General features: G+C 34.9%; 3 protein-coding genes across 5 annotated transcripts; 2 read left to right on the forward strand and 1 right to left on the reverse strand.

Annotated features, from left to right (window-relative positions):
* Positions 1 to 25: 25 nt before the first annotated feature.
* Positions 26 to 3,233, reverse strand: Lamp1 (lysosome-associated membrane glycoprotein 1). Its single transcript, XM_003704392.3, has 5 exons — positions 2,957 to 3,233; positions 1,868 to 2,364; positions 1,430 to 1,655; positions 1,165 to 1,353; positions 26 to 1,029 (listed from the first exon to the last, which is right to left on the reverse strand). Exons 1-5 carry the CDS (start codon positions 3,003 to 3,005, stop codon positions 890 to 892), a joined length of 1,101 nt encoding a protein of 366 aa, XP_003704440.3. The 5' UTR covers positions 3,006 to 3,233; the 3' UTR covers positions 26 to 889.
* Positions 3,234 to 3,717: 484 nt separating this feature from the next.
* On the forward strand, positions 3,718 to 7,042 carry angel (protein). 2 transcript variants are annotated; one of them, XM_012287820.2, is made up of 7 exons: positions 3,718 to 4,008; positions 4,722 to 5,097; positions 5,154 to 5,332; positions 5,538 to 5,911; positions 5,992 to 6,238; positions 6,343 to 6,408; positions 6,510 to 6,777. In XM_012287820.2, the coding sequence occupies exons 1-7, from the start codon at positions 3,928 to 3,930 to the stop codon at positions 6,579 to 6,581; spliced, it is 1,395 nt and encodes a 464-aa protein (XP_012143210.1). In that variant the 5' UTR covers positions 3,718 to 3,927; the 3' UTR covers positions 6,582 to 6,777. The 2 variants fall into 2 exon arrangements, with proteins under 2 accessions (XP_012143210.1, XP_003704458.1); XM_003704410.3 differs by having other exon boundaries at positions 3,725 to 4,008; positions 6,343 to 7,042.
* Positions 7,043 to 8,756: 1,714 nt separating this feature from the next.
* On the forward strand, positions 8,757 to 16,508 carry LOC100879818 (uncharacterized). Of its 2 annotated transcripts, XM_003704391.3 has the most exons (27): positions 8,757 to 8,943; positions 9,913 to 9,969; positions 10,041 to 10,139; positions 10,273 to 10,316; positions 10,380 to 10,445; positions 10,626 to 10,739; positions 10,798 to 10,936; positions 11,010 to 11,134; positions 11,319 to 11,525; positions 11,586 to 11,684; positions 11,756 to 11,864; positions 11,935 to 12,122; positions 12,201 to 12,417; positions 12,504 to 12,592; positions 12,670 to 12,831; positions 12,905 to 13,066; positions 13,156 to 13,353; positions 13,435 to 13,840; positions 13,951 to 14,084; positions 14,170 to 14,439; positions 14,499 to 14,714; positions 14,791 to 14,880; positions 14,961 to 15,342; positions 15,414 to 15,632; positions 15,741 to 15,913; positions 15,985 to 16,206; positions 16,275 to 16,508. In XM_003704391.3, exons 1-27 carry the CDS (start codon positions 8,757 to 8,759, stop codon positions 16,419 to 16,421), a joined length of 4,521 nt encoding a protein of 1,506 aa, XP_003704439.2. In that variant the 3' UTR covers positions 16,422 to 16,508. The 2 variants fall into 2 exon arrangements, with proteins under 2 accessions (XP_003704439.2, XP_012143189.2); XM_012287799.2 differs by lacking the exon at positions 10,380 to 10,445.
* Positions 16,509 to 17,005: the final 497 nt, after the last annotated feature.

A 17,005-nucleotide genomic window follows, 5' to 3' on the forward strand; every position in this document is an offset into this window, starting at 1 on the left:
TGGAAAGAATAATAAACAGACTATCTTTTAAATATATATAGTAATTTATTTATTAGCAACCAAGTTTTGTAATTTGCAAACATAGAAATCTTTATACTATTATATAATGCATACGCTGGTTTTTACTAGAATTATAGTTATTATTAATATCAATAAAAATGAAGAATATACGGAGCATATTTCCTGACAAACAACGAACGTACCATCATAACAAAAACTGATTTCTTAAAAATTAATATTACTATACATAAATAATCAGATGCTTATTCACATAACTGAATTTTTCTAAAATTATTATCACAGTAAAACGTGTACATTTTATACATATATTTCATCATATTTTATGCAATTCAATTTTAACATTTACTATCAGAAGAAGGTATCATAAATGATTTGCGTTTATTATAAATTTTACATAGTTAATTTTTTTATTGCAGTACGTTCGTTTCTCGAATATTATTTCGTATAATTTTTGTTCTTTAGAAATACATTTTGTTAAATTTTACATTTAACATAACGCTATCTACTGAAAATTAATCTTGTAACATATATCACAAAGTAAAACAATGATACATTGTCTAATAAACCTTTCAGAATTTCACAAAAGATTAATATAAAATACTATTTAAAAGTGTATAATTATGAAATCCTTCTTACTAGTAATAAACCAGAAAACAAGCAATTCTTAAAAAGATGTAATCGATTTTTTTTTTGTTTTTTGTTTAAAATTTATTGCGTAAAAGAGAAAAGATTGTTTGATCAAAAGTTCCCTTAAACTATAACTTTACAGATTTACAAAAAGAAAAAAATAATTTTTGATTCGGAATACACAAAAGTATAATATCAACTTACTTAAAAAACGAAAATTGAAGAATGATATACGTAGGAGTTACATACTAACATAACCACGGGCTTCACTTCGTCGGCGACCAACCAAATATGCAAATAATACTATAATTACTAATCCTGCTAGTGCGCAACCTACAGCGATCGGAACGGCATCCGGTGTGTCAAAAGCACAGTCTTTAGCTGTAAATTAATTGATAAATAAAACATTAATTCTATTGGTATTCTATAATGCTATTCTGCATAATATTATTCTTCCATCACAGAGAAGGAAAAAAAATAAAAGCTACAGATTAAAGAAAATACCCTAGAACTTACCAACACTAAAGGTGGTAGAATTGTCTGTTCTGAATGCTTGGAACTGAAGATCTGTTATTGTTAAATAGCCAGCTGTTTCATTAGTATTATTGCGTTTTAAATAGAGAATTTGTTGTTTCAAGCATCTGTAGGAATTAGATAATCCAACCGTAATGTGGGATGCATTATGCACCAATATCATCGTTTCATCTGTTAATAATCACATGAAATGGAAATTAATTTTCATTATTTTTAAATTACTTCAAAACAAATGTGAAATTCTTACTTAGAGACGAATTTTGGAAATCCGCTGCTGGAAGCATAACCTCCAAATGATGGAATGAATAATAACTTTCATTTACATTTCTCAAAAAGTGCATTGTCATGCTACCATTATTAGTTTGGTTTTTGGAAGACCATGCTAGTGTCAAATTTTGTTCAAGTGCACCGCAAGTTCCATTTCCTGTTGTGGTTGCATTACTCACTGGCATGTCAAATGTTTTATAGGAAATCTGAAAAGTTACTTGTATTATTGCTTTAATCTTAATTTAATGTTACAACTCTGCAAAGTATTTAAGAATTTTAAGGTGTAATTGATTCATTTTTAACAGATATAATACATAAATTTCTCCATGAATTTTATAATTATACATGGTACTACTGTTCGTTCTTATTTTATCATGCCTGATCTTTATTTAGCATATATAAATGTTATTATACCAACCGTATGATTGTTATTCACATAAGAGATATTAAACTCCACAGACATTTGCACCACGATACAAATTTTATTATCTGTTCCATTAACTATCCATTTGCCAGGTTTAGCAGCAGATAAGGCTGCCACATTTGCAACATTGACCATTGTTGGTGGATTAACTGTTGTGGTTAATGTTTGCTCAGTTAATCTATCTGTTGTGGTACTGGGAACAGTTGTAAAATCTGGTGTTGTAACTTCTGTATGAGATTCAGTGGCCATAGAACTTGAAACATTGATGACAGTAGTAGACTTTGTTTCATCTGACTTTGTTTTATCTGGCTTTGTTTTATCTGCCTTTGTTTTATTTTCATTCATATCTAAAGAAGGTAATATAGATTCTAGAAGATCTATCGTCTTCTTTGATGATGGTTTTGCTTCAGGATGAACTTCAGTATCATTTAGCGCAAGTAATCTACTAGGACTGTTGCTGTTGTCAATTAAAACCTCTTTTGTATTTTCACCTATTTTGAAATAATAAGAAAGATTAGGTTATTTAATTATTTCAATATAATACATCCATTCCATATCCAACAATAATGGCAACTTTTAAAATCAACTCAGGTAATATATATACATATAAAAAAAAAGCAAAATTTTTGGTTAAAAGTGAAGACTAAAATCGGCCATGTTTTATGATTGTCTTTCGCATCCATGTTGACGAGATCAAGTCCCATAAATTAATTTTCAAATACAAAACTGTTGATTGTAATACAATTTTTCGTATTTTCTACAAATTTTATAGATTTTTGTCCCAAAAATAAGCTTTTATTCTTGAAACTTCTGATCGTACGAATGTCTATACTTGTTCTTTACTGTTATTTAGGAGATTCATTTTTTTAATAAGTTTTTTTTATGAAAGCTATCAAATACCTTAAATTATTTATTATTTATGTTTAAAATTACTTTAGAATGTATAGAACTATATATATTTAAATAATTTTTTGTGTAATTTGAAACAAGAAATAAATGCAAAAAATACTACAACACTACATAAAAAATCGTAAGCTATATTGAAAAATTATAAATTATATATAAATATTGAAAAATTCATACCTAAAACGTGGACTGCAGTGAAGCAAAGGAACAATAAAAGCTTCATCATGAAGGATCAGAAATTACTGGAAATGAACAAACTCGATGAAGAATTCAAACGTTTAGAATTACTATAAAAACCAAATCTCAATGTAAATTGAAAAAATACGTGCAAACGTCTTTAGTACAATATACAACGTAAAAGAATTCAATAGAATTTTTTAGGTTCAAAAACGTTGTTCCCAAACACACATTAGTCGAACTTATTTCTGTTAAAGACACTTCACATCGTTTAGTTGGGTATGTTCACATCGCTTCAAGTTTAGTATGCTCTGTTATTGAGCGGCGGTAAATTAAAAATATCCGTCAATTTTGTAATCGAAAATGCAGTCATTCAAATTTATTTAAAAGTTGAATAGTAAATTTAATCCTATGACTTTTTAATAAGAATATAAAGTTTCTAATTTTCATCGTCTTTATTAACCTTATAAAAAATGTATCTCACCTATGACTTTTCCATATTAACATAAAACCATGTTTGTTTGTAATATGCATATTTTTTAGAATATATTTGTCAAAATTTTTGGTATATAGAAAATTTCGAGTCAAATTCATCTACTACGTACAAAAAATTGAATTGTAATGCAAGATATTACACATTTATTACAAATCTTTTATGATCTATCAATCCATAAATACCTAATTGTAATAAAATCTTAAATTATTGTATTATTAATGGAATGTGTTATTTACAAAATCATTCTCCTTTTATTTGGTAAGAGATTTTCTGAAAATATAAGCATTGAATAGAATCGAATAATTATGGAATTTGAAAACGGATTACTGTATCAATTGCCTATTCTGCATTGTGACGACATTATCTACATCTGACTATGTGAAAAGTATCCATCTTTTATGACAACGGATGACATAACCTAACCTATGCACTTCAGTATACTCGTGTATTAATATCCCCACTACTTCATAAATAAATGAATACTGGTAGCAAGTTGCTGCGGAAAATTTACAGTAGAAGTTTTGACATCTTCAAATTTTTACGTTACAAGTATAAGGTAATATTAATTATTCGTTTTTTATTTTTTTTATGCAATTTCACACTGCATATCAACGAATCAGTAATTTTTATTTGGTTACTTTTTATGTCGCAAAATTATTCATAAAAAAACTATAACATAAAAATTTATTATACAAATATTAACATCTCATGTTTATCGCTAAAATAAATACACCGTTATATACATTTCCGTTCTTACGTTTTACATCATTTTGAGTGTTTACGCGTTTCTTGCATTTATACGTGCGTATGACTTTATACTTATAAATTCATGTTGATATAATTTCTCAACTGTCTTTTAACAAATAAGTATTATAGTAATTTTTGGAAGAGAATATTGCATCATCTACTGTTGTAAACAAACTACAAAATAAATAAATAAACATTAATTTTATAGCTATTCCACTATTCTTTTATTATATTAATGATGATGGTATCCTAAATGCAAATACTAAAGATACAGTTTAGAGATATTAGACATTATCTTATGAAAAGTATCTGAAATTAATGTATAATATACCTGTTTATGATTGAATACAACTTATGTAACTTATTTTGCTGAGATGTGGTTTCGAGTCTGTTTAAATTTTTAAGTTTTCTTTGTTTGTAATCAAATTTAAATGTCAAATAAAAATTTAATGTGCGTTGATATTCATGTACAAATATTTAAAAAAATTATATTTTGTATAAATAACTTTGTCATATTTATAGCATTGCTACTATGAAGCTCCATTTTCAACTTCTCATATGTATGGATTAGCAAGAAATCAAGTATTTTCAAGAAACTTTTGCAAAAGCATATCAGGTCCTAAGGCACTGACGTTGTGTTGTAATTTTATGGGAACAATGGCAAATTCTGCAGCAAAGCAGCCATTTGGTCAAGCACCATTGGAACCATTTGTAGAAACATATTATAATTCTAGTAACAATCACGAAATTCCATTCTCATTTCAAGTAGAAAATCTAGATTGTGAAAGTAACGTTGAGACAAATACGTGTATTGATACAACAATGCTTTTGAAAGACAAATATGTGGAAGATAAACAAAGATATGAAGCAATGAGGCGCTGGAAACAAGTATTGAAAGGTAAACATAGGATTTGTATTATGAAAGAATTGATATTCATTGTGCAATTTTTACAGAGAAGCTGACCTCTAATTCTGAAGAATATTTTGTCCTGAGAGTACTATCCTTCAACATATTGGCACAGTATCTGCTGGAAACTTATCCATTTCTATACAAGGAACATGACAAACGGGCACTATCTTGGAATATTAGGAGGCAGCTTCTCTTGCAAGAGATTTTAGGAACACAAGCTAATGTTTGTTTATTTTCTATTCATTTTCATTGTTGATACGTTTTTTAAATGTAACCTTAAACTAGTTTATATAAAAATAGATATATAGTCTCATATCGTTTGCAATCTGCGGTTTCGTTTCCGCGAAATGATAAAAAATTGAGTGTTCAATTTCCATGTTCTTTTAATTTCAAATAAAATTATTTAGAAGGTTTATGGAATTTTTCAGATAATTTGTCTTCAAGAGATGCAACAAGATCATCTGGAAGAATTTTTAGTTCCGTTCAAAGAATTGGGTTATGCTTATTTATATAAAAAACGAACAAATGATAAAAGAGATGGTTTACTCTTCATGTATCGTGCCGATCAGTTTATTTTAATGGAACACGTAAAGGTTGAACTTTATCAGTCGGGCATAGAACTCTTAAGTAGAGATAACGTGGGGATCGTTGCAAAATTAGCAGTTAAAGAAAGTCCTCAAACACAATTAGTAATTGCTACAACTCATTTACTTTATAATCCAAAAAGAAACGACGTTCGATTAGGACAGACGCAACTACTTCTAGCAGAAATTGAAAGAATCGCTTTTTTGGAAAACACGCCGTAAGTAAATTTCACTTTTAAAAATTATCGTAATGTCCCGTTTGAAATAATGTCTAATATGTTTTCCAAACATTAAACAGGGCAGGAAGCAAATATCTTCCAGTTATTTTGACGGGTGACTTCAATTTAGAACCGAATTCTGGAGTACACAAATTCATCATGAGGGGATCGTTCGAGTATCGGGGAAAAGGAAGAAATCTTGAGCAAACAGAATATAGAACTCTTTCGAATTCGTTAATTCCCCCTCGTCTTTATATTACCGATAATTGTCAACACTTTAACATTTTAAGGCATCGGTTGCGTGGCGACGGACCGTATAGAGTGATGGTATGATTCTCTGATAACGGATAAATTTATTTCTCCAAGCGGAACGATATCATTTATTTAAATTCATAAGTTTATTATAATCAATTCCTCTTTATTTTTTGTAGTTAGAAAATAGCGAAAATTCCGGTTCAGAAGAAAATCCTTCAAACGCTTCGTCCAGTTATCGCGAGGTGAATACAGACACAACTGATCTTCAAACGATAGAAATTGCTCGCGATTGTCAGGCGAAGTTCTGCTCTGGTACTTTAACGCATCCGTTCCATTTCCATAGCGTGTACAAGCACCAAAAGAAGAATGGAAAGCGAGAAGCAACAACGAATCAAGATGCATGGATCACGGTTGATTATATTTTTTATAGCGATTTAAAACTTATCGAGAAATATACCTTACCGACAGTCGCAGAATGCTCCACATTACCTACGATACCTAACTTTGCGGTCGGTAGTGATCATCTTTGTTTAGGAGCTACTTTCAAAGTATACAAGAAAAAAGTTAACACAGGCAATGTGATAAGGAATAATAAAACAAGTTCTTTGTAACTAACGCGTTTAAAGGTTTATATTCGTTGTACAAATCTAAGAAAAACTGGAAAAAAATGGTATACAGTGGTCAACTTGTTTTAATTTAATAATTCATGATATGTTTATTGTTTTTATTTATTTTTATCGGCATATCCGTTTGAAAGAAAGATGTGCAATCTAATGGTTTATAACTGAAATATAATGTATTCATACATTGTATAAATCTAAAATATTTATTTAAAGTATGAGGACAAAATATAATGAAAAACTATTCTTCTTTAAATCATCGTTACTTATGCGCCGACTTCCATGTTTCCCCCTTTTGCATTCACTAAAAATAGAGGGATATAGGGATCTAAAAGTCTGAAGACGTAGGGACTTAGGGATATAGAGATTTAGTATAGAAATATAAAAATCTAGGATTTTAAAGGTGTTATAGATTTATTTTGTCTTCCATTATTTTTTTTAAGTCAAACAAGTATAGCAAATAACCATGAACAAATGCTTTAAGATGATACTGCAGATCATGATAAAGATAAAAAATATACCGACATTGTATTGGCCTAGTTGTTGTACTATTAGAAATAGTGGCAACTCTAATTTATAGTCACTCGTAACGATGTTAAAACTTGGGTCAATGTAGTCTATTACGGTTAACGCTTTGTAAAGTAAGTCGCGCTCCGGGAATGCGGCCAAAATAATGATCGTCGTCTAATAAACCGATTAAGTGGAAATGACGCATATTTGTATCGACGAACAAGTAGCAACTCAAAATGATAACAATCAAAGCAAGGATTTGCGAGGATTCAACTGTATGAATGATTTGTACGAAATGCATATTACAGATGGTCTAGTGATGGGCAAAAAAGTCGATAGTAGACGTACTCAGTTTCTTAATTCGAAAATTTAATATTTTAAAATAACATACTCCTGTATTACAAAATTATAATATTTAAAAATTTGATATTTCTTAATTTGCAAAATTGTATATTTAAATTTGTAAATATAAAATGCGAAATTTTTGCAATGTATGCATCATGTACGCCGATGTCTTCACGGGGTACTTGATCTGCCCATCACTGATCTAACGTGTATATCGTACGTGCGTATTAGGACATCGAACATGTGCTCGAGAACGCATATCACGACAACATGCGATGCAGAGTATTTAATTTATGTTCTAGTTTACGCTTTCGCAATATTCTAGGCACAAACGCTGAATATCAGATAGGCGTTATTAATCTCCTTTCGTAGTTCCAACTACTCCATTAAACGGGGACATTTTCATTGGAATAAAGTATTACGTAGGTTCTATCATTGGAATAACGTTTCTGTTCTATTGATATCGATCATCTGTTCTATCCGTTTATTCAGTACCATACACATTTAAATTGTATATTCAAAAATATATCATAAATATTTATATATGTCAGAAATATATTTCTAAGATATTTGCATGTTCAGAAATATATTTCTTTACATATTTGTATATTTATACATTCAAAGATGTATCACATATTTGTAAATTTAAAAATATATTTCTTACATATTTGTATACACAGAAATATCTTTCTGTACCTTTAAAAATTTGTCATATATCACAGTCTGGCAATTAAGAAATTAATAGAGAAGTACAAAAACAGTTGCTTAAACCGTTGTTGCATCCAGATCACAAAATTCATGGTTATATACCAACGGGTGTAGAAACAGAGAAGGGAGAGGGTAAAGTTAATAACAAGGAATCAGAAGGAAATGGAGTAAAAGAAAATTAATATGGAAAAGAAGGGATCATAGGGAAGGGATGAGGTTGAAGGAAAGCAGTGGGAGGACTGCGTGTGCATCGTAAAACGGAGGATGATGACCTCCCCTAAGTTACAAAGCATCTGCTAAATAAATGATACGCTAGTTGTCATAAGTCTAGTTGCCCTCAGCTTCAGATGAAGACGGGTTGGCTCTAGGATCACTTTGCTAGTTGTTCGCCATCGTTCAGCCGTTTCATGGGGCCGAAGGCCCTACGACTGGCCACGGCGTTCGTCGTGTTTCAGTTTCTTTTGCTGCGGGTGGATTCCGTACGCGCGAAATTGAGGAAACAGCGCTCGAAGTCTCTGCAAGCTCAGGAACCCGCGAACGGCGACTACAATTACGATTATTACGAGAGTTACGATGACTATGAGGACAGAAACGGTGAGTATTTCCTTCACAATTTTTTTAATGTAATTCAATTGCGATAAATAAAAAGACTATGAAGTGTTCAAGCATTTTTATTTGCATGCATTTATATGCAGTTTTTAGATGAAAATGTGAAAGTAACTAATTAGTAGGATTTGAGATTAAGAATGTTTTAAATTGCACGATAAAAAATGACTGCCCTGGAGAAAATTAGCAATAGTCTGAGGCAAGAATAGGAATTGTGAACATTGGATTAAACAAATTTGCAAATTTGCAAATATTACAATTTTCAAATTAGGATTATTAAATTTAACAATTTAGGAATTTAGAAATTTGAGAATGTAGACTTTAATCCTTGGAAACTTGAAGATTGGAAAATTTGAAAAGTTGGCATGTCAACCAGTAGGATCTGAATTGTTTCCAGCTGCCAACTTACAAGATGCACGAAATCATGGCTATCCTAAATTTTACAATTTATATTTTAATTCAGTATTCTATACATAACAATGTATAATATGTAACAATTAAAATAATATATTACATCTGTTATATAATGTAACATTACATAATACAACAGTTATAACAATTAATATTGTCAGCACAATATCATAAATGTTTTAGTATCATCAAACATAAAGAGCCCTTAAATATTGATAGTAGAGATCTCCATAAAGGAAGTGCATGCATTACTCGATTACGTAATTAACACCGGAAGAGCAGAATCGGATGCTGCTTTTAGCGCTTTGCTTAATGTAATCAATCAATTGTGTTAATTGATAGAAAGGAACAATTAAAGTTTTTATTATAGCCCATTAAGCGTTACGCGCTTCAAGAATGCTTGCAGGCTATTTTCCGGTTGTAATAATTTTATCGACGTTTATACGAATAAATTCAACGATTGATAAACTAATTGTTACTCATAGTTTATGAAATGTTACATTTTATGCAGACACATTATTGTTTAAATAATGGTTTTGTGTTCAGAAACTGGAACCACGACCACACCGTCACCTATCACTTCTTATGAATCCAATATTGCGAGTAAGTTTACTTTTTCTTAAATGGAACATAATAGAGGCAGAAATAAAATATTTGTTTTGTAAATTATTAAGATAGGGGTGGATTACCTGCGGAAGGACTGCAAAGTCTTTACAGGGCGTCGTTGTCTACGGATCTACCAACCCCAACGCCTACCCGATATTTCAATCAAGGTACCATGAGTTATTAATTTTTATTATAAAAGCAGAATATGTATTTGTTACATCGAGACGTATATTTCTACCTCCGTTTAATACAGGTAATTTAAATTATTAATTTTAATAACGTGGTCCTATTTCCTTACAGAATTACCAAACGAATCGTATACCACCCCCGATCGCGACCACCCGGTAAGCATCCAAAAGATTCCAAATTTCACAAATAGATTAATAAACGAAAATATTTATCATTAGCCGCAAACAGAAATTGTACCCGATGAAAGTAATCTGATAAACGCGGTCGCTGTACCTGGGCCAAGGGTAAATATTTCAATGAAAATAATTATTATAATCTAATTCATATTCGTAAAGATGATCAATACATTGTACATACACTAATCACGTAATAATACGGTCTCCATCTCTACTTCATCCAACGTGAAGTAACAATGAAGAATATATTAACAAGTTTTAAATTCTGTTTAACTCAATGCAACTTAGGGTGAACCAGGGCGTCCAGGGGATATAGGTCGTCCAGGTGACGCTGGATTCCCAGGGCAGCCAGGTACTCCAGGTATTCCAGGACCTCCAGGACCACCAGGACCCGTACCAGACGTGAGTATTTGTTTATATCCACGTTTATTATTTAATACGAATATACTGATATTCATAGGTATCACTGTACTACCAACAATTGGGTTTATCTCAAGCAAATCAGGATAAAGGACCAACAGGGCTAGCAGCGCCATTATACGGTCCAGATGCTTATTTACAAACTCAAGTGGGTCCCGCTGGTCCACGTGGTTCACCAGGTGATTCTTCTGTTCTTATGTAGAGACTGCAATTGTATGTAACATTTGTAACCTTGCAAATTTTGAACAATAGGTCCACCCGGTCCACCTGGGCCACAGGGGTTTCAAGGAGTGCGAGGAGAATCGGGAGAGCCGGGATCCCCAGGTCCTCCAGGGGCACCCGGACCGCGAGGATTGCCTGGTTTACCCGGGAAAGACGTACGTATTCAATCATCTATCGTTACATGATGTCAGAGGAGGATGTTACAAGGTTGACATGTTTGAATCTCCTAAATTCTCAACTTAAAGTTTGCAAGTGGATTCAAAGTGACTTTCAACAGTCTTTACAAGTATGATTAATCCATCATTCTTAATTGTTCATAACAAATTATTCAATTTGAAGGGAAATATCGGCGAAGATGGAGAACCTGGTCCCCCAGGATCAATTGGTCCCGTTGGCCCAAGAGGACTTCCAGGAATGCCTGGTCTTCCCGGCATGAAAGGACATCGTGGTTTTCCAGGACTGGACGGAGCAAAAGGAGAACAAGGTGTATCCGGGGACAAAGGATCCATGGGTGCGCCTGGACCAATGGGACCCATAGGTCCTATAGTAAGTATCGTTAAAAATTTTTCACATAATTTGCAATGAACTGTGGATATTTGTTGATAGGGTCCTGCAGGTCCGCGTGGAGAAAGAGGTAGAGAAGGTCCACCTGGACCACCAGGAATTAGAGGAGTGGATGGGATTCCTGGACCTTCTGGACAACCTGTAAGTTCAAAATGTAGATCAGGAATATGAAAAATAATAGATGGATGCTATCGGTGATATATTCTTTATAGGGTGCGGTAGGTAAACCGGGACCTCCTGGTTTCCCGGGAAATCCTGGCGCGAAAGGTGATCAAGGACCTCAAGGACCGAAGGGAAGTCAAGGTTTACAGGGACCTCGAGGTATGATCACTTAACGTTACTTTACGTATCCACTTATGTTCTAATAACAACTTCGTTTATTGCTTTTTAGGTGAAACTGGTCGCCCTGGACAACCCGGTGAATCAGGGCCGCAGGGACCTTCAGGAAGAGATGGAGTACCGGGAGAAAAAGGGAGCACGGGTGCGCCTGGTTCGGTTGGACCACCTGGCTTTCCAGGAGCTCGTGGACAACCGGGAATAGCGGGCAACCCTGGTATCCCAGGAGCAAAGGGAGCACCTGTAAATATCTACTTCACATTCTTATTTAATGAAATTAATTGATAGTTTCATTCAAGAATATATCATTGAAACCTATAGGGTTTCCCTGGCGAAAGAGGATTCAAAGGAGACGCAGGAACTAAAGGCGACATGGGTAGTCCAGGACCTCGTGGAGTACCTGGTCCTCCTGGAAATGAAGGGAAACGAGGCAAAAGAGGAATGCGTGGAGCAGTTGGGGCACCCGGTCCTGCTGGAGAACGCGGAGGACCAGGAGCGCCAGGTGTTCCAGGAGCAGATGGGCCCATGGGACCGAAAGGTTCATATTAACGTTGTTGCATCCATCAGTGAAACTTTGGACTCTAATAATAATGTAATGTATAATAATAACCATGTACTCTTTAGGTCAACCTGGAGAACGTGGCCCGATAGGTCCAACCGGTCCAAAAGGTGCAACAGGAGATCCTGGTCGGTCAGGACCACCTGGTCTTCAGGTTTCTAGCTTTATAATCCCTACTGAATTATTTAATAAATTAAAAGTTATATTGTTTCATACGACGAAATGTTATAGGGTGCACGAGGTTTAATGGGTCGTCCAGGTGCTCCTGGGAAACCGGGTAATTCAGGGGAGCGAGGAATTCAAGGGGCTGATGGAAAACCTGGTGAACACGGTCCGCCTGGCTCACAAGGTTTACCCGGTGCAATAGGTCCTCCAGGAGAGAAAGGATATCCGGTATTAAAAATATTTACTCTTTATAGCTACACAATTATGGGTAAACTTTACTACCGAGAATATTTATTGAAAGGGCGAAGCTGGTAAAGCTGGAGAACCGGGGAATCCAGGACCACCTGGTCCACGAGGTGACACAGGAAAAGAAGGACCACCTGGTTTGCAAGGTCCACCTGGTCCATCAGGAGCTGATGGTGAACGGGGACCTCCAGGTCCTTCAGGTCCTAGAGGTTTCCAAGTATGTTTCTTTATACTTCAGTAAAATTGCATTTGCTTATGTAAATAATTAAAAAGACACAATTTTGTTAAATAATTTGTTATAATTAGGGTTTTCCAGGCGCAACTGGTAATCCAGGGTCTCCAGGAAAAGATGGAGAGCCAGGTATTCAAGGACCATCTGGACCACCAGGTGTACCTGGTAATAGAGGTGAGCGAGGATTTCCTGGTGAAAGAGGTACCCCAGGAGCACCAGGATTAATAGGACCAAAAGGAGAAGCAGGTTCACAAGGAGCAGATGGTTTTCCTGTAAGTTACTGCTTCTTAGTATTTGTTTCTTCATCCGCTTTCTATTAATCGACATCTATTATTTTTATGAAAATATACTAGGGACCACCCGGGCCGAAAGGAGACAAAGGAATCCCAGGTCCATCTGGGTTGGTAGGATTACCAGGTTCACGAGGTTTTCCAGGTGAACCAGGACCGAAAGGAGACAGAGGGTCTGTTGGTCCACCTGGTCCTGAAGGGTCTCCAGGACGCATCGGAGAACGAGGACCCCAAGGTCAGATCGGTCCACCTGGACCACCTGGTGAACCAGCTGAACGAGGAGATCCCGGGTTGCCTGGGCCTCCAGGAGAAGTTGGAGCTCCCGGTAGTCCTGGCGAGCGAGGACCTCAAGGACTACAAGGACTACAAGGCTTCTCAGGTCCACAAGGGCTCATCGGATTGCCAGGATTAAAAGGCGATCGTGGTTATCCGGGTTTAAAGGGAGATCAAGGAAATCCTGGACCACCTGGTACTATTAAATATGTTATTAAAAATATAAGAAATATGTGTACTTAAAAAACACATACAAACAAAAGAAATCAATTAGGGTGCTATATCAAACATAGATTTTATACGTAGGTAGTCCTGGTGAAACTGGGCCACAAGGTCTGACTGGACTAACAGGAGCTAAAGGAGTAAGGGGTGAACCAGGTGCTAGAGGAGAACCTGGTATAATGGGACCTCCTGGATCACCGGGCCTAGTAGGACCACCAGTATGTTTTTGGTTCAAATTTATACTCCTTTCTGTACTGTGTAAAAATATTAATTAAGTAACTTTAAAACTGGTAATGTTAATAGGGTTTACCAGGTCCAGGAGGACCACCAGGAATATCCGGATTACCGGGAATTAAGGGTACTACTGGAGAAGCAGGACGACTTGGAAATCCTGGACCGCCTGGAAATCCAGGTCTACCCGGTGCAGATGGAAACAAAGGCGAAAGTGGTTCTCCAGGACCATCAGGTCCACCCGGGCCTCAAGGTTCCCAGGGTGCTCCTGGTGAAAGAGGTTTACCTGGATTACCAGGCTCTCCTGGACCTGTAGGTGCTAGAGGAATGCGAGGAGCTCCTGTAAGTACAACTTAAGTGCGTGTTGCGTTATGTCTAACTTAACAAGTATGATACGACAGGGTGAATCTGGAACACCTGGAAAACCAGGTCCAGAAGGTCCACCTGGAAGTCCCGGGCTGATTGGACCAATTGGGCCTCCTGGACCTCCTGGAGAAGTTGGGGCAGAAGGACCCACCGGTAAACCAGGACCTCCTGGAATATCTGGACGTCCAGGAGATAAAGGACCACCTGGGCCAATTGGGCAAACAGGATTACATGGTCCACCTGGTCCAACCGTAAGACATGGAAATATACAGTAATGGAAAATAATAGTGATATAGTAATCATAAACACATACACTTTTGTGATTAGGGACCACCGGGTCAGGCAGGACCTCCAGGACCAACTGGAGAAAGAGGTCCAAAAGGGGAAACGGGACCACAAGGTGTGGAAGGCCAACAAGTTAGTTTTATAGTTCACGTACATTTTATCACGTTACAATCTGATAAACAACGATATGAATTTATGTAACTTTTACTTAGGGACCTAGAGGGAAGCCAGGACCTATAGGGCTAGAAGGTGCCAAAGGTGATCGCGGAGAGGAAGGAATGAAAGGGGCTAAAGGTCACCGAGGATTTACCGGTTTACAAGGTCTACCTGGACCTGCTGGTTTACCAGGGGAGAAAGGCATGATAGGATTTCCTGGACCACCTGGTAAGGATGGAGATCCTGGACCTAGAGGCAGTCCTGGGCGAGATGGCAGTCCTGGCCCAATAGGTTTAATAGGCAACCCAGGACCAAAAGGTCCTCCTGGAGATGAAGGTCGCCATGGACCACCAGGTCCACCTGGTCCTCCAGGGCCTCCAGGACCACCTGGTGAACTTGGATTAGGATATGATGCAGCTTCTTTAGCTGCTCTGTTAGGTAATTAATTTTTCATTACATTTATGAGTAATATTTCTATTGTTAAATGCTTTGAAATTAATGTTCAATAGGACAAGGACAAACTAAAGGGCCAGATCCCCTGATTGGAGATGAACCACCTAGAATGTTTAGTCAAGATATGACAGAAGAAGAAAAACAAAAACTTATTCTCAAAGCATATAAGCACTTGAAGACATCGTTCCAGAAATTTATAAAACCAAATGGAGAAAAGAATTCACCAGCTAAAACTTGCAGAGACCTTTATGTTGCCTATCCAAATAAACCTTCTGGTTAGTTTGCAAAAAAATTTAATATTAACTATAATATTACTATAAGTATTACTTTGTATAAATTGTTGGAAGAATAATATTCATTTTATGGAAATACTATTATTTTAGGAGAATACTGGATTGATCCAAATGAAGGTGATACAAGAGATGCAATTTTAGTACACTGTGATGCTAAAAAACGTGCAACTTGTTTGTTACCAAGTCCCACACATTCACCAGAAATTAGGCATGCTATTGAACAACCAGAAAGTTGGTTAAGTGAGATAAAGAATGGAATGAAGGTAATATCCATTATTCTGTTTATATTATCAGCATAAAATAAATGACTGAAGATAATTTTTATGTCATCTAGATTACATATAAAGCAGATAGTAATCAAATTGGCTTCTTACAATTACTATCAAAACATGCATATCAAAATATAACATACTACTGTAAAAATACCATAGCATATTTAGATTCAGACAAAGAACTACACAGGAAAAGCATGAAACTTTTAACGTGGAACGATGTTGAATTAACTCAGTATGGAAATCAACGTCTCAGATATAAAGTTATGGTAGATGAATGTAAGGTATGTAAAAAAAGACTAAAGATCTTAATGCAATATTAACAAAACTAATGTTTTATCATTTTTTGCAGTCACATAAGGTAGAATCAGGCAAAACAGTAATCTTATACGAAACCGATAAACCTGTAAGGTTGCCTATAATAGATATAGCTTTACAAGACATTGGAAAATCTCATCAAAGTTTCTACATCGAAATTGGAGCTGCTTGTTACGAATAATAAAATGTAATTCAATAAGTATATTTACAATATTTTGGCTGTTCACAAAAACAAACTCTCAATAAATATAATAAAGTCTTCCAATTACTTCATATTTTACGTATTACAGTTAGATTCTAATTGTAAAATTAAATATTTAAATAAATATTTTAACATAAAATTGTAATATGTGTAACATCTTATTTTTTAAATTATTGAATTCCTTTTCCTAAAAGGTTATGCGTTTAATTAAATTCATGTCACTTGATTAATCTGTCACATCGAAGGCACCATGCCTTATGAGCTAACTTTATATTAGTTCAACAAACAAAGAATGAAATCCTCAACAAATGTCGAAAAGCACATATTTGAAGAAATAATATTCAACATGTGTAAGCATCTGGCGACACATTGAATCTCACTAGGGAAAATGGCGGTATAGGGAAAGATGAATCCACCATTCATCTGTTTGTAGTTGATATATCGTTAACATTCCGAGTTTTAAATTTCAAAATTTCAATACTATGAATTATAAAGCTTAGAAATTTTCGAATTTAAAATTTTGAAAATTTGGAAACTTGAAAAATTTGGGAATTTCGGAACTT

Source organism: Megachile rotundata, chromosome 6 (assembly GCF_050947335.1).
Source record: "Megachile rotundata isolate GNS110a chromosome 6, iyMegRotu1, whole genome shotgun sequence".
Lineage (NCBI taxonomy): Eukaryota > Metazoa > Arthropoda > Insecta > Hymenoptera > Megachilidae > Megachile > Megachile rotundata.

Coding starts and splice junctions, on each gene's coding strand:
- Lamp1 (XM_003704392.3), bottom strand. CDS start 3,005: ATGATGAAGCTTTTATTGTTCCTTTGCTTCACTGCAGTCCACGTTTTA. Junction 1,656..1,867: donor ATGTGAATAACAATCATACG/GTTGGTATAATA, acceptor GTAACTTTTCAG/ATTTCCTATAAAACATTTGA. Junction 1,354..1,429: donor TTTCCAAAATTCGTCTCTAA/GTAAGAATTTCA, acceptor GATTATTAACAG/ATGAAACGATGATATTGGTG.
- angel (XM_003704410.3), top strand. CDS start 3,928: ATGAATACTGGTAGCAAGTTGCTGCGGAAAATTTACAGTAGAAGTTTT. Junction 5,333..5,537: donor TTTTAGGAACACAAGCTAAT/GTTTGTTTATTT, acceptor GGAATTTTTCAG/ATAATTTGTCTTCAAGAGAT. Junction 6,239..6,342: donor ACGGACCGTATAGAGTGATG/GTATGATTCTCT, acceptor TATTTTTTGTAG/TTAGAAAATAGCGAAAATTC.
- LOC100879818 (XM_003704391.3), top strand. CDS start 8,757: ATGGGGCCGAAGGCCCTACGACTGGCCACGGCGTTCGTCGTGTTTCAG. Junction 12,123..12,200: donor CAGGAGCAAAGGGAGCACCT/GTAAATATCTAC, acceptor TGAAACCTATAG/GGTTTCCCTGGCGAAAGAGG. Junction 12,418..12,503: donor TGGGCCCATGGGACCGAAAG/GTTCATATTAAC, acceptor TGTACTCTTTAG/GTCAACCTGGAGAACGTGGC.